The sequence below is a fragment of the Egretta garzetta genome, unplaced genomic scaffold (genome assembly GCF_000687185.1).
Source record: "Egretta garzetta isolate BGI_Z169 unplaced genomic scaffold, ASM68718v1 scaffold68, whole genome shotgun sequence".
Classification (NCBI taxonomy): Eukaryota; Metazoa; Chordata; class Aves; order Pelecaniformes; family Ardeidae; genus Egretta; species Egretta garzetta.
Genome location: NW_009260774.1, coordinates 5705832 through 5727677, shown reverse-complemented (window position 1 = coordinate 5727677; position 21846 = coordinate 5705832). Strand labels below are relative to the sequence as shown.

Here is a 21846-nt window from a genome sequence, read left to right as displayed (position 1 = left end):
ATTCATAGCAATTAGGAAACCACTTGTACATTTAAAGGATTGAAAATGTGTCTGCTTTTCATATGAGTATTGATTGTGTGAAGATAATAATGGCTTCTTCATTTCCTAACCATAGAAATTTCTTTTAAAAAACTTTCCAAGTGAAGAACTGCTGGCCAATTGAAGAGAAATATGATAGCGAAGGCTAACACAGGGCAAATTTGACAGATTGCTATTCATAATCTTTTTTCAAGGTCTTTTTCACTGTTTTGCATGACTCCTCATACTCACTAATGACCTCCTATCAGAAATGTTTTATTTTAGTGCTCTTCATGCTTTCTTCTGATAATTATTCTTATGTTACATCTCGTATAAGCCATGTTTTCCAAAACATGGTTTTGATTTTCTTTGGAGGCACAGTAGGTGATTTTTCATGCTCCAAGTTGGGTTATAGTGCTTGGAAATAGGTGGTGAATTGAATATATCTTAATAATTTCTGTGCAAATTTAATGGAGTGATAGAAAATCCAATGACATATTTTAGTTAAGTGAGTTTTATAAGTGAAACCGTATTTTAGGCTCAAAGCATTCTTACATGTTTTTCAAGAAAGATAGCTTTTAAAAGCTTGGTGTGTGGAAAAAATTCCTCTCGTTAGTGACTGTTTCTCTAGAAGGAGATGAAGGAGATTACTAAATGTATGATTGACTTTCTGGTAATACTACAGACAGAAAAACTGGTCAAAACCATATTACCTTTTGCCAAATCTCAGTCATTCTCTGAGCAAAGTAACTTTAAAGGGAGAACTCTGGTGGAATATATTGAATTTGAATAACTTTACTGTTCGTAGGGGAGACTTTTTGTTATAGATCTACAGCTTTGCATTTTCATTACTCCCAGAATTTCTTCATTCAGATAGGATTGCACTGCTATTTTCTAAAATCTCTCATTACAGCCATCAACATAGAGAGTCAAAAGAGAAATTTTGTTATTGGGAGGGTAAATCTCCTTAAAACAGTGTATGCAGAAGAGAACCTTATCCATGTGTTCTGTTGTTACAAGCAAGTAAGCACTGTGACCAATTCAGGAAGCTGTAGATGCAACAAATTTATTTGTTTTAAAAAATACTAATATTTTGACAATTTAACAGGTAATTATGTAATACAGTAAAAGGTTTTCACAAAAAATTGTACCTGCAGGTGACATAGCGGGATATTATTTGTGCCATCCTGAATCAGATCACTGTTTTACTTAACACAAGATCTTGACTTAGATGCTAGGTGCAGTTTTGTCTCAAAAAAGGAAGCAAGAGTGCACATTGTATGTAGACATTTTTACTGGAGGTCCACTGAGAGTAGTTTATTTCCCCTACTGTTAAGCTTATACTGAAGTATAGACTTTCATTACCATCACCATCATTATTAAAGAACCAGGTAACTAATTTTGTGGGGTTTTATATTTTTCAGGAAAAATGATTCTACAAGAATAGTCTTATAAACTCTACTGCATTTCACATTTTCTTGGTTTCTTTTTTTTTTCTTGACAAACACTCTGAGGGTTTATCAAAAGTTTGGAGATAATAAAAGAGATTAAAAATGTATTTTGCCTTAGATTTGAATCATACAAGATGATTCAGAATTTAGATTACTAAAATGAAAAACAAGATTGTTATAATTCCCTCTCAAAATATTATTTGCCTTTAAGTTCCTGCCATGCCTCATTTCAGAAAGAACCATAGCCATTTTATAGAAATTTTGAAATGGATGTTAGGGAAGAAGATTTATCACAGCATAGGAATTTGTAGGTTTCTGTTTTCAATCTATTATGGTTTCATTTAACGTACTGGCTTCACTTCACTCAGAAAAGCCGACTTCACAGTTTCAGCTTCCCCAGACTTCGTATTCTCTCATTTAGCCTTGATCCTTCATACTTTTTCCTCTTCACAAGAAAAGACCCCTTCTAACATGGGTTTATGGGCAAAGGTCTTATAAAGAACTGTTTTATTTTAAACATATTTTATCATTCTAGATGCAATCACGATTAAAAACCAAAACTAAAGAACCCAGTGGAAGCAACCTATTGAGGCTATATATGTTTAAGAAGCTTATATTAGTTGTTAACAAGAGACCTATTTTAATGAAACACACTTAAAAACTCAGTGCTTTAGAAACAACTGTAATTTTTTCATCAGTCTGTAGGGATGAAATGGACAAATTTTTTTTCATGTTCTTGTTTTATTAATGTGGATTATCTTAGCAATTCCCTTCTTAAAGGCCCAATTTCATTTGTTTTTAAATTCGTGTTCATGCTTTGGCAACAGAAAATCAGATGAAGCCAAATTAAGATTGGAATTAGTTTCCTATGGTAAATTGGATTGTTAACCCCACCTCCCCTATACTGTCTCCTTTGCAAAGGAACCAGTCTTCCTGAAATGTCATATGTTGAGTCTTCTTGTTGGGCAGATTCTTCAAACAGTTTTTGAGGATGAAGGAAATAAGAAAAAGAATTTTATAATTCTGGTGATTAAAAATACCCTTTTCAGTATTACTTTGGAGTTGATCTATGCTATTCAAGTTTGCTTTCTTTTTCTTTTGAATCTCATTTGAAAGGAAACATTTTTTAGTTTTGCTTTTGGGGTATGCAGAGACAAATACAACCATGTTCTTCTTTTATTTAATGAGGTTAATCCAAGAAGAGAAGGAGTCAACAGAACTGCGTGCCGAAGAGATAGAGAACAGAGTGGCCAGCGTGAGTCTGGAAGGCTTAAATCTGGCCAGAGTCCACCAAGGTACATCCATTACTGGCTCAGTGACTGCATCGTCACTTGCAAGCTCATCTCCTCCCAGTGGACACTCAACTCCTAAACTCACCCCTCGCAGTCCAGCCAGGGAGATGGACAGAATGGGGGTAATGACACTGGTAAGAAACTTTGTGACACTAATTTTAGGTTTCTAGTATTAAATAGTTCATCTTTTGACTGTATAAATGGCTTATGCCTCCAATTCTTTATTCACCTCTTCATCATACATACAAATTCCCTAGAATATGGACGTTTGGGTGGTTTGGGTTGTTGTTACTGTGGTTTTGAGCAATGGATGATTCACAAGTGACATAATGATCTGAGGATCAAGGGCCTTCAGCATACAGGCAGTGGAATTAATAAGGAACAGAACTGGTAATTGGAATTACTGTAATCAATTTACATGTAAAAAATATTTACTAATTAAAAGCTCTAAAGTAATACAGTTGTTACACAGTAGTCTGCGGGACTATTGCTGAGTTTAAACCTCCAATAAATGTCTAGAAGATATTAAACCTACTGCTTCATATATGTGATCATTTGTATATGCTTCTATATTTGGTATACTCTTTTATACTTGCAGCATTTTGTATCTGTTCTTCATGACAGTATATCAAGCACTTAAGATAAGTGCTTTGTTTTCCAATAATTCATTTGACTGAGATATTTCAACATTGCAAGCAGCACACATAAATAGATACTAAGCCATCAAATTATCATGCAAAGCATTTCTAACATTACTGTACCTTTGAAGACATATTCTGAAATGTCTGGTTTGATTTGAAAAGGAATTTGCAAACAATTTAATTTGGTCCTAGTCAAAAAGAAGCAGTGCAACAGTCAAGTAAGTGAAGGTAGTATGTGTTGACATATTCAAGTTGTACAGTTCTGATTGGAGTGCAGACATAAGGTGCAGTGTTCAGTGTGAGCTACAAACCAGTTTGGAGCCCGAGTTGACTTCATCCTGTTAAGCACTGGGAAAGAATCAAAGCAGCCCACTTTGCTACGTACAGTGAGGAGAATGGGATATGTGTAACCCCATTTATAATTTGTCATTTCTCTGATAATCTGAATGTCATCAATGTCCCCTTGGTGGGGGACACTGATTCCCTGTGGAGCCTGTTAGCAGAGGGGAAGTGAGCTTTGATCTTCAATCAGAAAGCAGAAGTTAACTCTCCTAGCTGAGAAGGTTGCTAAGAACAGCTGGGAGGGGAGCCTGGCTGTTCATTCTGCTCTGCTGGGAGTAGAGACTTCTGTCTACCATCATCTAGCCAAGTGTTCCCTTTTCCTAGGAACTACTTTTATCCACCTCTACCCCTCACATTTTAGGATGGTGCTTTCTTGGGAGCTAAGGACAGCAGAGAGGAGGTCAGGGCTGGCAGTTGTGGCAGACTGTGGCACTGATTCTTTGCTGCCCTCAGTTCCCACTGCAGAACAGCAGAAATGAAAACGTTGGTGGGCACAGACCATTGTGGAGGGAGTGGGTATGCAGGCTGCCACGGTGCCACCCACCTCACCAAAGCAGCACCTTCCCAAATATGCAGTTTGGCTTCATTTCAGCAGCCATTTAAACTAAGCGATCTGGCTACAGGCAAATGATGATGGTTAAACTGGCCTTCTAGCAGACATCTGCGCTGCCTGGTTGCCTTGATTTGGACACAGTAGGTTTGGGTCAGTAGGTTCATCAGATTCAAATACAAAATGACAGCATTGCCTCTGCGCTTCAGGTTGCCATGGCCTCAACTGGCACCCAGCTCTAGCTGTCCTAAAGCTCAGATGGAGATGTCTCTATGTGTTGTAGTTGAATTTTTGACATACCCATAAACTGTAGAACTAGCGCCCCACTGCATGCTCAACGGCAGAGCCTACAACTTTGCTCACCCTCATCAACCATTTCAGGACACTTCTGCCCTGCACTGTTTCAGCAGGGGTTCAGTGTTGAATATCTTCTCCTTCCTGGCTGGGGACAGACACAACAGGCTATCTGACACCCTCTAAGTGGAAACTTTTAGTTGGGAAGAGCTCTGTAGAGGTTTGGTCTCTAGAGCACAAATTGCCAAATGATCCAGTAAAAGTTGGATGGAGGAGCAGTACTGCATGAGTTTCCACAGGCCAGGTCCATGCAGGAAATAAATTCTGCAGGGTATCTTCAGTTTTCCTTGAATTAATGAGACATCTAGCAAAAATAAAAATTAAAAGGGGATAGCACAAGGCATGTTCTGGCAGCCTTCTATTGCCAAATAATGCTGCAGTACAGAAGATGGATGAACTTGTAACCGTTAACTGAAAATGCCAGTCACATTAATAGTGATAACTGGAGAGAAAGACCCCTTTTTCAGACATGGTATTTGTTGATATTTTGTGTTTATACTTGGTGAGACACCAATACATTTGTAATATTAGATAAAACTAAACAAAAAAAAACAAACCAAAACAAAAAAAAAACAAAAACAAACCAAAAACCCACCAAAACTCTGTGTTGGGGTTAATAGAAGGATTTATATGAAAACTCCAAAAATAAAAAGCACACTATAAGCTTGAAATGTCCTATTCTTTGCTAAACTTATAAAAATTAGATTGTAACTTAAGAAGAAATAGCTGTTTTCCCAGAATGGCATATTTGTCAGGAATTATTTTGTGTTATGACACCAAGTGTATAATTAGTATATAATATGAGTAGCATTAAATTAATGAAATGTTCCCTTCCCACTTCTGAATGTGAGAACAATTAATGTATGGCATTTTGTTATGCTCAAATAAGATTTATTAATCATTTTTTTTGTTGTTGTTCCTTTTGTTACCAATCTAAGCCAAGCGACCTAAGGAAACACCGGAGAAAGGTATGATACTTGGGGGTTTTTTACCTTTGGAAGAGCACATTTATCATATTCCTCTGCTATTTAGATAACCGTGTTCCTTGCCAGCCACTGCATGCTCTCTTCTCCTTTTTGTTTGATTCCTGAATATAATCATTTTAATCCTACCTGGAAAGACTTGCAGGGGTCACAGCTAGGCCATAGAATCAAGGCCCACCACTGATACCTTGGAGTGGTAGCCTCTACACGCAAACTTAAAGGAACGCAATTAAAAACAAAGTGTGGACACAAAAGAATTACCTTCAAATGTATTTTGGCCATTCATCTTGCTGGAGGAACCAAAGTCAGATTACTTGAAATCTTCTGAGCAATATAAAGTTGATTACGGAATTGGCACTGAATATGGGATTTATTTTCACATGAGAGGAGACAATATTTAAGATAAATCATTATATGCTGTGACAGAACTCCTTTTTGTTCGTGCCTATTTTCAAGCATTCTGACCATTCTGTTAACAGGCTGTGGAGAGAGTGGTCCTGTTTATATCTCTATTTACCTTCTCCCTTACATCCCTGAGAAACTTTGTTTACTTCAGTAATCCTGTTTAATGCAAGAGGCCCGCTCATACCTAAGGTTATTTTCATGTTTAGACCTCTACTAGATCAACCTGTTTGGCAAAAAAGGAATTAATTTTGCCTCCAAGTGCAATCTCTTTTATTTCAAATACATACTTTAAGCTGCTGTATTTAAGCAATTGCTCTTTCCCAATAGTCTCTTTAAAAAATAAGAATCCTTACAATTTTCTCCAAAAATCGCACTTGAATCCATACATGCTTCAGTTCACTTGACAAATTCATGTAGCATATGTTGAAACTTTCTTGAAAAGCTAATATGCTCTCATGGAGTTCCTCTCCCACAGATTGCAGTAGTTGAAGAAGATGGACGTGAAGATAAAGCCACAATCAAATGTGAAACTTCTCCTCCCCCAACACCCAGAGCTATCAGAATGACTCATACCCTTCCTTCTTCATACCACAATGATGCCAGAAGGTAAGATATTTGTAACATGAATTGGTACTTCACTGCTTTACCGCCCATTATTCTCTTCAAATCATGTTGTTTAACTATTCCAAAATGACCTGATTTTTCATGTTTCTAAATCATTTAGGGAAGAAGATGTGATGGTTTCACTTGTGGGGAGATTATTACTGAAGTATAACCAATTAATTTTTTTATAGAGCTGCTTAAGAAAAAAAAAATTACCTACAAATTTTGACATGTTATTTATTCAATTTCTTTGTTACCATTTTGTAGTAGTTTGCCTGCTTCACTGGAGCCAGAAAGCATTGGTCTTGGCAGTGTCAATAGCAGCCAGGACTCCCTGCACAAAGCTCCCAAGAAGAAAGGAATCAAGTCTTCAATAGGACGTTTGTTCGGTAAAAAAGAGAAGGCTCGACTTGGACAGCTCAGTAAGGAATTAGTGGTAACAAGCCCAGATCACCATTTCACAGTCATTTTTCCATTTTTAATTTTGCTTCTTTTCAGTTTTCCAATTTACTAATTTTTCTCTTTAGTCTGGCAGAACCTTCCCATTAAACTTCATTGCTATCAAACAGGTGTTTGCTACGACTGTAACACAAATGGAAGGAGGTTTCTGGCACAAATTACTAGAGTCATCATCTTCACTGAACCTACTGCTTCAATACTTTCTTGAGTTAGGGTAAAAGTGCTAACAGGTGTCTGTTCTCAAATAATCAAAATAAAGAGGAGGTGGGAAAGTAGTAAGTAATAAACCACTATAAGGGGTGTAACTATGTGATATGGAAGGTGCTTACAAGTAAATGTAGTTGCTTTTCAGATTTCATTATGTCCATAGATGTCTGCTAGTGCCTGTCACTGAATGTCCTCATCACACTCTTTGAATTAGCTCTGCTGCTCACAGCAATGCTTTGTTTTCTTCCTACTTCTTCTGCCCTTTTCCCTTGCCAAGACCTTACTCTAATTCATTCCTAGTAAAAAATTTCCTCCATAATATTCATTCCATAGGATGTGTCTATACCCCGTGCAAAAAAAAAGTCAGTCATAGCGTAATTTTATTTAACTAACTTAGGTGGCATAAGCAATGGAAGGTGAAGTGAAAGTCTGCATGCCCAGATGGGAAAATATATCCTTAGTCTATATTGCTAGGCTATCTGATTTAGCTAGATTAAGATTAGCATATATAGACATGCCAGTGCAAGGACCAAATTGGTATAGATGTGTCAGTAAAATAGAAATACTAGCTCTCCCCTGGTCACAAAGATGTCAGTATGAATTTGTGAGGCACTACATTTTTACTGCCATGGTGACCACATAACACCTGTAAAAGAATTTTAAGAGTTTACAGTAACTGTAAATGCTTAAGCAATATGTAAACCTGAAACTAAAAACCTGAATTCATAATAAAACATGTCCTTATCACTACTAACAAACCCATCGCTAAAATCACACAGAATAAAATAAAGTAATATTAAAGTCTAAATAGCAGGGTAAAATCAAATAACTCAGCATTCTCCGTTTATACTCCAACACTTCTCTGCCTGTGAGAACCTTGTGTTCTTGAAAAAAAAAATAATTTCTAATCGCATTTTTAATTCCCTTTTTTTGTCACTATGGGAAGAATAAAACTGATTTAGTCAATCTTTTTCATAGTTTAATGTATTTCAGCATCGATGAAGAGTCTCTCAAATACACCTGCATGTCACCATTTGCAGTGATGGAGAATTTTATAACTTTAGATGGTGTTATGAATTCACATTTACATTCCATAAAATCAATTTTATTGATACTGATGGATTATGCATAATAATCTGTGATTTCACAGTAACTCAGGAACACAGAGGACAAAGATGTAATAAATGTGTTGGTCTTCCCTGCAGTTCCTTGCAATGTTCAACAAAAATAAAATAACAACTTTAAAGATTGTCTCAAGAGCAATGTGATCTGGCAATAGATTAATTGTTTAATAATATCCAACATTATTAATAAAACATATGTATAATTGGATAAAGCCTATTTGTAATTCCCAGCACTAGCTCATGAAATTGCAAAAAGATATTAGTGAAGATTTGCAATAAATGAAATTTTTGTGGCTTCCATCCTTTAGCTCAACAGAAAAGATTTCAGTATAAAGCATGTTTTAATTAAGCAAACCAGGTTTACAAGCATGTATAAAATTAACAGTAGGACTGTTAACTGACCAAAAAGTAGGAGCAAAATATGTTTAGAAATTGAAACAACATTGGGCCACTGTATTAGAGTAGTTTTTCTCATCTTAATTTTTAAGATACCAAAATAAAAAAAATAAATTGAGTGGCAGTTTCCATTCAATGGCAGTTCTTTAAAGACAAAACAAAACTTAAAAAACCACAATCATGGTAGTACTTCAATCAATTCCATGACAGGTATGCTATCTGTGCAGCTATATAATTAATAGTTCTATATATAGTGAGATACTATATCACAGAAATCGAGACAGTAAGTCCTATCATCACTGCACTGCTGTATATTTGTAGTTTTCATAACCTAAATTTATAACACAAAATCAATAAAAGAATCTCATTTAATTCCTTGCTTAAATTAAACATTCTAATTTGATATAGATTTTTGAATATGGAAAATACCTTTTCTTCAATAGCACATCAAATACTGAAGAAGTAATAAATGTAATTTTAAGCCTCAGAAAAATGGATTTATTTTCTTATATGCATATTTGAACATACACACAATTACACTTAAAGGAGTGCTTTAAAAGTTCACGTCAATGCAGAGAATATAAGGGATCCCAGTGATCCCATTGTAAGTACACGTAACACTTCTGTAACTAATTCTATAATATCCGTAAATCACATGTAATATATATTTGTATTTAAGAAGCAATATTGGAGCCTCCAAAGTTTTACCACTTCCTCAACAGAGCCAGGCTATCACAGAGAAGATTTCCTCACTCTTCATTCCCTGCAAAACTCTGAAGTTATTCATTTTCAACTGCTAAACTTACCAGAGTTTCATTATTTTATAATTTGCTACTTTTGCCATGTCTGCTAAACCATTTGTGTTATTGTTCAAAGGCAAATTCGTGCCTTAGGAGATCTTTCTTAGAATCAAGATTCAAGATATCTAGATTCTTCAAGATTTATTTATTGGAGAAAGGAAAAGGAATGTTACAGAGAGCACAAGTGCCTTTTATTTGACAGGCTGAGATTGTTGGGCTTGTTCAGCCTAGAGAAAAGAAGGCTGCAGGGAGACCTGATTGCGGCCTTTCAGTATTTAAAGGGAGCCTATAGAAAAGATGGGGACAATCTTTTTAGTAGGGCCAGCTGTGACAGGACAAAGGGTAATGGTTTTAAACTGAAGCAGGGTAGGTTTAGACTGGATATAAGGAAGAAATTCTTTACAATGAGGGTAGTGAAACACTGGAATGGGTTGCCCAGAGAGGTAGTGGAGGCCCCATCCCTGGAAACATTCAAGGCCAGGTTGGATGGGGCTCTAAACAACCTGATCTGGTTAAAGGGGTCCCTGCTCACTGTGGGGGGGGTTGGACTAGATGACCTCTAGGGGTCCCTTCCAACCCAAAACATTCTATGATTCTATGATTTCTTTTTTTTTATTTATTTGGTTGGTTGGTTGGTTTTAAACTTATCCAGTCTTCTCTCACTTTGGGAATACCACACTAGACACTTAAATATTCTTCCCATGTTACATTTTAAATATTTTAGTCCCTACAACAAACAATACGTTACAAGGATTTTTAGCCCAGGGAAGCTGATCTGCATGGTGTACACAAAGGTCAGCCTGTTAGGAAATATTTAGCGTGGCCATCTGCGTGCCTAAGACACTGACAGGCACAATCACTACACCCAATACCATGTGCCCTGGGTTATTTAAAAGGCCAGATGTGTTTGTCTTGTGGTGAAGTCCATTATGCCAAGAATACTTTCCAGACTGTGATAAACCCTCATTGCACTGCACTCGTGCCATCTCTAACACACAGCGAACTGCTCTCTCAGAAAGGCGGGATATATTGATACAGCAGTTGGCGAAATTAAAAACTTACTTCAGAGTCAGCAAGAAATATTTCATGAGATATTCTGTAAAACTTTGAAAGGCAGAGGAAGTAAAGCAAAGTGTAAGCTCGTGTTTTCTGCATTTGTGATCGGAGGCATCATTCTCATCATGAGACTTGTAGAAGTAATGTCCTTTTTAATAAAGAAAAATTCTGTCTAGATGAGCAGGAGTGTTAAAACTACACCTGCTTTGAAAGGACAGCTTAAACCAGGCTTTTCTAAGTTAATATCATAAACAAGATACAGCAGTAAGTTTTGTTCTCACTTGATTGAGGTGCATGTAAATGTGACTTGTTAAAGGCTGTGATGCTATTTCACTATATAATATTTATGCCTTATTTTATGGTTAAAATCAATGAATCAGAATAGAAAACTTTTAATTTATACTGTGCCTTCTTAGTTATGCCAGTGTCTGTTCTACAATTGTTCATTATCCGTTAGCTGAGAAATAAGTTGCCATTGCCAAATGGAGTCAAGCACTAGCGTTTACCGTACTTTTGTCTTCCATCTTGTGTCGGCTACGCACCTTCCAAAGAGCAGCACAGGCGGAAAGCAGCCTTCAAAGAAGTGCTGCAGCCTCTCTGTCTGCACACATACGTGTGCAAATGAGAGGACAGCCTGGAGCCAGAGCCAGGAGACTGTACTGACAGCTCCATGCGCAGGTCCCTTCCTCCTTGAATCCAGGCAGTGATAAAAATTCAGAGCATCTCTCCACTTCTGCACCAGGAAAGTCATTTTAGTGGAGTTATTGTATGGTCAGCATGGATCAGACAATACCCGTCATGTCCTTGATTTATAATATGATTTTATTTTGGTCCAGGTGTCCTGGCTTACTGCAGGCTTCCCTTGTCACTCTATGCAAGTTATTCAAATTCCCATGACTTTGACAGGAATTAGGTGCCTACAGGGCACCTCCAGGGAGGCCTAGGAGGCATTTTACTTCTCTAACAGATTCTTTATGTCATCCCTGGCTTGGGAGTTTGAAGGGATAACATCAAAGACTCTGAGAGCAAAATGAAGACTTTAGTATTACAACTTTAAGCGATTCTGTATTATGTCAATAATAACGAGACAGTTCTTGAGACGGTGCTTTCGTTTGTGCATTTCCTAACTAAGATTAAAAAATGGTGAGGGCATCACTTAGGATCATGAGACTGAACCTTAGGAGGCAAAGGAAAACAGGCAAAGGGCATCAGGGAGCTCTTCTCATACATTTCTGCTAAACACAAGGAGGAGCAACCAGTTTTTCCCCTCTACTTCTACTCTTTCCCTTGTAGTAAATGCTTGTCAGAATTTACTTCTGTAGGTGATAGATGTTGTCCACAAACAGCAGATGTCATGGCTTAAGGAAACAAACATAGATTATGGTGGCCAGTGGGAGGGGGGTTGAAGGGTTGAGGAGGGGAACAACTGGGAAAGAGCTATGGCAAAATACAGTGGGGTTTGGTTTGGTTTATTTTCCAGGAGGTTACATGGAAACAGAGGCAGCAGCTCAGGAATCTCTGGGATTAGGCAAACTTGGAACCCAAGCCGAAAAGGACCGAAGACTAAAGAAAAAGTGAGTACCATTTTCATGTGGCTTTCATTGGATCAGACTTGACTCACAGGTCAGATTTGTGTTGGTTTTATGCAGACATGCTATGAGAAGCAAAGCCATCTACTATGGCAGTTTACAACTTAGCGTGTTTTTTCCAGTGTAGAAGTTTTTAAAGCTGCATATAAAATATAGGGAAAAATATTTAGAGTCTGTCAATTGTACAATAGTGTTTCATTTGTGAAAGAACAGGTTTATGAGAAAGAGACATTTTCTATTTCACATTGTCATTAATTCCGTGACATTTGCCTTCCATGCAATTCTTAAAAATAGGCAGGCATTTAATGACTCACTATATAGATTTTTCAGAAGGGAAAAAAATGATTTTTTGCATTATCTATTGAACACATGATTATTTCTGCCTATAGAAGTCAAAGGCTCCCCATAAACACTAGCAGCTTCACTTTATTTTTGCCTGTCAGCAAATGGCAACCTAGCCTTTTGTTCACACAAATTATGTAATAATTTAATGCTGTCTTTGATGCACCTCCTTGTAAAACCAATACACTGACTCATAGGAGCTGCCAGGAGCTAAAGAAAATGATTGAAATAAAGCTACAAACACAGAAGAATCCTCCTGGCAGCATCACAGTTCCAATGTAATTAGAGGGTGTCAGAGAAAAAACATGGTACTTAAAAATGACTTTGCAAATTCATTCTGTAAACAAACAGGTTTATTTTTCATCCATAACCATTAACTGTAGTGCTATTATTTGTATTCTGAAAGCTCCATTTTTAAAATTTGAAGGGGTTTCAGGTTTCTTTCCATCTTTTAATGTTCCTTTGCAAAGTTTCAAGAGAATTTACAGTTCTAATCTGAAGAATCTAGGGATAAAGTTTCAGCTTTAAATTTATACGTAGAATATTTTTAATCATTACTTTCATATCAAGCTCCTGATGAAATGTAACTTTAAATGTACACATCCATGAAATGTACAAATGTAAGTGTTCCATTTAAATCAGCCTCAATTTAGCAATTAAAGTTGATGAGTCTTGTCCCTCTGTTTCTTATCTGTACATTTTATCACTCATTAGACATTTAGAAATATGGGTATAAAGAGTATATTACTATGCTTTTTTACTAATCTAGAAAGCAACTTTGAGACTGACCTTACCATTTGTAAAGAATATAATTGAATTTTCAGCAGCCTATTTTTTGCAGTCCCTATTTATCTTCCAGCTCTGAGGACTGAAGGTACCACAGTGCTGAAATCACTTTGAAGGGATGAATGTGTTCACTTTCTCATATGTTAGTTCCTTAAACTGGATAAAATATAAGACTTGACACATAGTACTGCATATATGACATGACTACTTCATATAAGAGAGTGCCTACCAAGTTTTGGGTCTGAAAGTAGTAGGTGTACAGATAATCTGTTATTAGATTTTGGTCTAATCTCACACAAACAGACTTTTCCATGCTTTCTGCTTTTCAAGTCTTTCCTTTTTTACTCCTGTGTCTGTCTGTCCTCAGTTTGTTATGGATTAGATATAATCAAAATGTTCTCTGCTGGAAGGAAAGGAATCTTTCCTTTGTGACTATGACTATTCATCTAGTCTAAACTGTATACTATTTTCCTAAGCATATATTATATACCTATGTCATGAATTTTTTCCCTGTTCCTTTAGATTTGTCTGTCTTCTTAAGTTCTCACTTTGGAATCCTCACAACTGCTTTTAAGATTCCTCTTAATTTGCTAGAAGAGAAAGGTTAACATACATTGCTAGTTTATATAAATATAATATAGTTGTAGAGGAACTTTAATACGGGAAAAATGTAACACTTTGTGTTAGAGATAATTCAGTTAGAATCTCATGTATATGATAGTCATTGGGGTGCCAAGCTATCAATAGAGTGTAAGAGAATTAACATTTCCTTGTAAGAAATGCACTCGGGTATTTGCATGTCTTACCTTGGAAAGTATTAAGTTGAAACAGTCCAGAAAGTAATTTAAATTAAAAGTTTGTCTCAGTAGGTCAGATTCCTTTTTGCCAATGCTTAACAGCGCATAACTCTGTCTAGAAGTAGAGCCTTCACATACTGACAGTAGCTGCAAGATTACAGATCTGGGTTACACAAATGAGAATACTGTGCTGTGTAACATTAAGGATGATAGTAACGTCTATGAAGTCTTTATAAGAGGTATTAAGAGAAGTCTGAGAACCATTTGCTATCTCGTGATGTAGCACTAAGATTTAAGTCCAAGCGTTTGATTCCTTTTCACTGCTAAACAGGCCCTACAAGCCCTGCAGACACTAAGCCCAGTCTCCAGAACAGAGAAAGCAGAGCACTCCACCTTGTAAGGATTTCTATGGGTAGTTTAGATTAGAACATAAAACCCCAAGAGAACCAGGCCCACCAGAAGGATAGTTAGAGGGTAGGCTAAAGCAGGGAAGCACTCCTTTCTATTACATTTCAGGTCTGGGAGAGCTTTCTTCATGCTGGCTTTGTCACATCCTTCAGGGAAAAACAAAACAAAACAAAAACCACCAAAACCACCAGTGATCCCAGAGCCAATTCCCTTTTCTGTAAAGCAAGAATACCACACACTGAACTTGTGTTTCTCTCTTGCACACATAAGTCAAGTGAAAAGGCTTTCAGCCCTGTTAACTGCTCAACGAACTTCTCTTTCAGTTCAGTGGTAGTTCTGGAGCAGGAAAGCAAGGATTTTCCCCTTGACATGGAACCAGAGGTCTGATTCATCACTGTGACCAACACATTCCCAGAGTACTCATTAACCTCACCAGAGTTTGCTATTAGCTTTGAGTTAGTAAATTAAAATTGGATAAAAGTTATTATAAAAGGACGAATTTCTTTTAAAATTCTATCCATTGTATTTCCTTCAGTTGAATGAATCTCTTAAGTGAAAAAAAAATACCTTAAAATGCTAAAATTCTAATTTCACATTTTTTAATGTATTCAACTGCATCAGTAATTCAGCAAGGATGCCCCTACCCCAGGGATAAAGAAGCACCATGTTTCAAATCGTCAGCCTCTGCAGCCAGTAGGTGCTAATGGTCCACCAGGTATCCTGGCCACCTGATCCCTGAGTACCAAGCATGTGCATTAACCCTGCTCTGGCATCATGGAGTTACAAACACACTGCAGCGTGTTGTATTATTTTGGCACAATTTACATAATTAGAATAGATTACTGAATAATACATTTCATTCTGAAAAGTTTCATGAGAGAATATGACAATTCTGGAGACCGATTCTCTCAATGGTGATTATAGTGTCATTAACCTAAATTTCAAAGTTTTCCTGCTTCTTGCTTAGAAGATGCTATTTAGATGTAAAATTCCTTTCAGTTTCAATTGAATACTTAGGCATCATTAAAATGTGATTAACAGTTTGTCTCACTGATGTGCCAGATATTTATAAACCTCAAACAAGAGTCTCTATTCATCCAACATTTGGTTATTACAGTAGATTTATTAGGAACAAGTCTTTCTCCTGAGGCATCAAAGAGAAATTAAGGAAGCCGTGTAGAATTTTTTAATTAGACCAAACATGTTCTTAAAATCATCTGAAAAGATGAACTTAAGTTGCCTGAATCATCCATAGATGTTTACTGTCAGGTATATTAGGAATATTTAGGGTGTTACTCCATTATTTGGTGCAAATAAGTGATGTTGCGGCATGACAAAGAACAATGTACTGCAATTTTACTATTCAAACTAACCGTTATGTTACACTTCACTTGTTCTGTACAAAAGCTGTTAATATTTTGCATACAATGTTTTCTGCCTTTTGTCTGACTCTCAGAGCCTGTTTGGCTGACTTCAAGAAAACTCTGAGTTTAGCACTAAAAGCACAAATGGCGCTGATACCCTCCATGTCACCATTACAATCGAGTCCCCTAATGATTCAAATAACTCGCACTCATCTAAATTATAAATTTTATTTGGTTAAGATATACTTTTCAGAAGATACCCATCACTGAAATGAGGAATGGAGCTTTTATCTTAGTACTTTTTTTCTAGTGAGTAATCAGTCTCCCTGTGAAAAATGGTTACCTAATTTCCAATTCTGAATTTTGTAGGTACTTTTTCTCTGTGACTGTGTATACACTCCCCCAGCTGTTCATAAGCTCATCCTTCATGGGTGTTTTTGCACCAAATAACATGACAGTGTACAATAACTTGGCCTTGGCCTTCACTCAGGGTTGTCGTGATAGCCCAGGCTGAAGCCCAGCATAGGAAGTTTCAGGCCAGTCCAGGTTCTATTACAACTCATAAAGGTTCGCGGAGGGTTCAGATACAGGCATAGTGTCCTCTGGGACAGCAGAAGTTGATCAGTGTGTATCCCACAAGACAATTCATATTTCAGAAAAAGAGTAGATAACACTGTGCATAGAATCAAATAATCTGTGTCCCCCTTAAAAACACGTATCACCACTGACCTCATCTCAGGTAGCAAATTAAGGCACTTAGCAGAAGCTCTATAACTGTTTTACTGTCCTTTTCACTAAAATACCATATGATGAACCCTTTATAAAAGTCTTCTTTAACAATGAAGTCAGCCAAACTTGAAACATTATCAACAAATAGAGCCAGGTTTGCTTCCATTTTTGCTATAACTGTCCTAGTGAACATCAAGTGTATTCTTGTCCACAGTTTTGCTCAGCAATGATGTCAAGTTGTCCTTACCCAAAAGCCTCACTGGTGGCAAATATAGCTCTAAAGAGTCTTGCTTTGTCTTTCGAAGTGCAGTATAGCTCTGGGTGCCAGTAATATATATCCCTTTCAAATGTAATGTTTGATATGATCTGCAACAATACACAATGTTGCAGCAAGTATCTGCCTGAAGAAGGAAGCACGCTGAAGACAGACAAGACATGCATGTCTTCTGTGTTGCATACAAGTATGTAACAGTTGGTCATAAACACTGATATTTCACCGGGTGTGTTTATTTCATCCTGCTCAAGGCACCAAGATAAGGCAAGGTTTGACGGACGTTTAAGTGCTATGTAGTCCTAGATTGCCACATGGAGGTAGGTTTGACCTGCACACTTTGCTAGTACAATTTGAGACTGGCCTATGCCATCACTTCCTCAGCAATCCCAAATACAAATTATCTCCATGAAAAAAATTTTGCATGCAAGTCAGCTAGCCTGGATCATACTGACAGGGTTCTAGCACATAAGCTGATAAATTCCCCAGTTTATTAATATGAGTGTACAAATGACAATCATTACTTACCTCGTAGCCGATGAAAGAACTGCGCTGTGTCATAATGCTATCATTCCTAGTCACCTGGCGGTATTAGGATGAGTCAAGAGCAGAGCTTTAGTTTCACTTTTTTCTTCAATTTTGTTTGATTTGACTCTGGACAAGAATCTATTAATTCCACATTTCCAAAACAAGCTTAAGACGTGAGGTTTACATTTTCCAAGGAAAGTCAAAGTAAACCATTCTTTCCTATGAACCTGTTTTGGGGAGATTTATTGCACAGGTACAGGCTTTTCTTTACCAGGTATAGCCTCCTGCCTTCAGGTGGACTGCAGAAGAGCCTTGATATGCCAGGACACATACATATACTTACATACATGCATAAAGACTTGTAAAATAAGACCTAAGTAATCATCATATGTAAAATTATGGTGTAAAAAGGAATTCTTAGTATTCATAGCCTTATAATTAACCTTGCAGAGAGAATTGCAATGCTGTTAAGGCTCAGCTGACTACAGTAACACGTACTAAACAGCAGTAACTTCCATAGGAACAGAAGAGCCTGTTGTATTATTTGACTCTTCTTCCTTTCTACCTAGAAAAAAAAAATAATTATAAATGTTGATAAGTTCCGTTGATAAATTTGACAAATTCCTAATAATGCTTCAGTCCTTTTGTTGGTTTTCATTTGTATATATCCTTCAAAAATTGGGAGGTGATAGAGAGAAGTCACAAAAAATAGGCCTCAGGTTGTGGTAATCCACATTTAAATAAAATCAATAAAAGAAAACAGAACACTGGGACTTCCATTTTTTTACAAGCAAATCTGAGTTTTAGATCCCTGTCAACAGGCTACTTGAAAAAATGTCTAGGCAGACCTTTTTGTGGAATAAGAGTTTGAAATGCTTAATTCTCATTTAGTTGCTTTTGAATCCACACAATGCCCCTTTTAATTAGGTTTTATGAGTGCAACTGCAATTAGGATTTGACATAGTGTATTTGTGACTACAAATAATCTCTGTCCTCTGCAGTATACAAATAGCTGTTTCTAATGATTTTCTTAATTGCACACATTTTGAAAAAATGAATCCAATCGGATTAATTAAGGTGTTTTTCTATGCCATCCATCTAATGTTCCTATATACATAATGTTTATTAAAAGCCATTATAACCCAAATGTACATGATTTGGTTTTTCACAGTAGCTTTTAGGAATATGATGCCTTTTTTCCACCCAATCTTTTATTTACTGAATCTTTAGGAAAATTCAAATTTTGCATTTAATTTCTTCCCTTCCTATCTCATCTGTGAGAAACTACTTGATGTTGTTAGTAGCTTTCAGACTGATCTTTAGTTCTTCCTCCCTGTCTAGCAAACACTACTGTGTTCAGTGACTATTATTTTCTATTTTCTCATTCCAGTGGAGGAAGGAGAGGTATGCAGTGTTCTGACATGCAGTTTAGGATTGTCTCCTGTGTCCACCATGGTTTTCTTTTGGCCGGATGGGTGTTTAATCCTTGAGACATACCTAAAGATGAATTTTCTTTTTAAACTTAATTCCTTTAGCAAACATTTTTAACCCTTACTGGAAGACCCTTTCAAATTGTTAGTCAAAGCTTTTGCAATGTTAAAAATGTATCTTGCTATTACATTTTAGATACTTGGAGCCTTTTTAGCATTAAAAATGTAAGGATATATGGGTATTCATCTTGCAGAGAATTATTAAACCTCATTGAAATTATTCTGAGGATGAAAAAATTGAGACAACGTGTTTTATTCTATATCTAACTCATGTTTTTAAAAATCTTGTATTTTTAAAATAATATTTTTATCCTTTGCCAAGTTTTTTTATTCTTTTCCTCATAAAAGATAAGGACATTTGTGGTGAGTTTTTAATCAAACAAAACCAGAACAAAGACCAAGTCCCTGCCTTATGTACACATATAGGCCTATCTGTTGCAATTTGGGATTTCTGGATAAATACAAGCATCTACCCTCATGCATGTAGCTGGCTCTCTAAATTATGATTTCCAGCAGATGCACATATCCTGCCAGATGAACTGTAGAATTAGAGTTTAAGGGAAGAATGGATAAAACACAGCAGAGGGGAAAAGTCTACATAACTTTTAGTTTAATATATGGCTAAGGGAAATCATTGTGTTCCTTCAATAAAAAGGTGATAAAATGGTTGTTTTATGAAAAGGTGAAAGCTAGAATTTAAAGATCCATTTTTTTCTGCTGTATTTTATTACCCTGCAGACAGTAAGCTCAGGAAGTGAAGGAATGTCCCTTGATCCTCTGCTTCTATAATGAGGGAGACTGGAATGGCCTTCAAGTCCCATAAGTTATCCCCAAGTGACTGCAAACTTCCAACTCATTAAAGTTGCCAGAAAATTATTCACATTCCAATTAATCCCCCGGTTAATACCCAAAGGAGTGTTCAGAGGAAGATGTAAGAAGTGGGGGTTCTGGTTGAATAGGCTCTGGAAGGTCCAAAATTAAAAGCTTTTCCAAAAGAGGTGTTCAAGTCAGTCTTCACTGTTTCCTCAGTAGAAAATGAGCATGATGGAGATTTTGGCCCCCAAATCACAAATGCATATTCAATTCTAATGATAATTCCATCAGATTTGGTAATTGTTTGAATAATTTTCTAATCTTTTATTTATATTGCATGCTTTTGCTGACCTTCCTTTCCTTAATTTTCCTTTCTTCTGTGTATAAGTTTGTCATTTGTTTCCATCTGCTTTTCTGTATCGTGCTTTCTCTCCTCTGTCCCATCTGTTCTGCTGATCACACACATGAAAACAAAATTTAAGATCTTGAAACCATCTCCTTCCTGAACTCACTGCAATGTCTACAACCTCTTCTTAATTAATCAGAGCACAGGCTTTTCACCCCAGATTTTTCTACAGCTATATCTACCAAGCATTTTTATATCTCAGTAAATCATTTGTTAATAGAAATATAATTTTCTGAAATGTCTGGGTTTCATTCAGGCATATAATTTTCTTTTTATGATGGCAATTAAAGGATGCTGAAGAGAGTTTATTATCAACGATGGCATCCTGCTTTCTCCTACAGATACTGTTACCAATTATATGGGCAAGATAGGTTACCTAGAGGACAGATCACTCATACCAATATTGCTACTAATCTAGTATTAGTATGACTGCTTAAATTAAAGTAATGCACAGCATGAATAACCATTACAAATGTTAGTCACCTATGTGCATGAAAACTGCATATTTAAAAAAAAAAAACCACCACAAAAACCCAAGACTAGTTCATTTATGATTACTGCTAAATTTTGCTAAAATATTAGTAAAGTGCACATAGAAAAGTAAACCTTGGTTTGTAGTCCACTTAATTTTACTGTGTCTCTATGGTTATTTGCTTAAAACCACAGGTTTGGGATTTTCAGGATTTTTGGTGTTATACAAAAATCGTTCTGAAATTATTCAAACCTGGGCAAAATGCTTTGATTTGAAAATCTATTCCACATGCACTGTGTTTACAGATCTTTGACATGAATATGTATTGTAGATGATAGATGTGCTGTGCTAAGTGGTACCTAATAAATAGCCAACATCAGTTTAATGAAAATCTTATTTTGAAAGATGCATCTGTTCTTCACAAGAACATTTAACTTCTTTAAAGCATTCAAAGTCCAGTTAGAAAAAATTCCATAGTTATAATGGTGGTATTATTTTATCTATCATATGATTATTTTTTTTTTATGGACTACTATATGTTCATTAACATTGATGTGCTTTTTTTTCCATTCATCTCTCTCCATCTCATGAAAAGCATATCTGGGTAAGTTAAAACACCATGGCTGCTGAATATATTCATTTTCAGCACCATGTTTATTTTCTATATTTTATTCTTATTTCTTTCTGTTTTTCTGTGAACGTTATGTAACAGATCCATGTAGAAAACTGACCTGAATGAAAACTTTCAAAGTATCCAAAATAATGGTAAACTTCGAAAGCATACACAAATTAAGGTCAGAATTTTCTCCTGCAGGGCTTAGCATAATGGATTAACTACTTGGAGATAACTGCTGTCAATTTTTTTAAATAAATACATTTCGGAAGGTCTAAAGCCCAGAATCACAAAGACATTTGAAAGTTTAAGTCAGTGAAAAAATTGTGAGAGCGAAGGCCCAGATTCACATATGCTGTTAAGGCATATATTCTGTTTAGTTAAATCATGGGGGACTCAAGCTTGTAAACACTCTATTAATCCAGAGTACACAATTTCTTTTCTTCTGTTCAAGCCTTCATGCTGTGCAGTAGTACAATAATATTTCATTTGTGCATATAATTTTACTATTTTCTTTTTTACCAGTTCATTTTTTTTTATGTTTGGGGTTTTTCTTT

The 21846-nt window shown here is 36.2% G+C and overlaps 1 protein-coding gene across 3 annotated transcripts in view; it reads left to right on the top strand.

Moving 5' to 3' along the window:
* PPFIA2 (PTPRF interacting protein alpha 2) overlaps positions 1–21846 on the top strand; it is a 333320-nt gene that overhangs the window by 288643 nt on the left and 22831 nt on the right. For all 3 annotated transcript variants that reach the window (XM_035901684.1, XM_035901686.1, XM_035901685.1), the window contains 5 exons: positions 2658–2895; positions 5587–5616; positions 6512–6642; positions 6907–7061; positions 12162–12255. In XM_035901684.1, coding sequence (XP_035757577.1) covers positions 2658–2895; positions 5587–5616; positions 6512–6642; positions 6907–7061; positions 12162–12255 — 648 coding nt within the window. The remainder of the gene's footprint in view (positions 1–2657; positions 2896–5586; positions 5617–6511; positions 6643–6906; positions 7062–12161; positions 12256–21846) is intronic.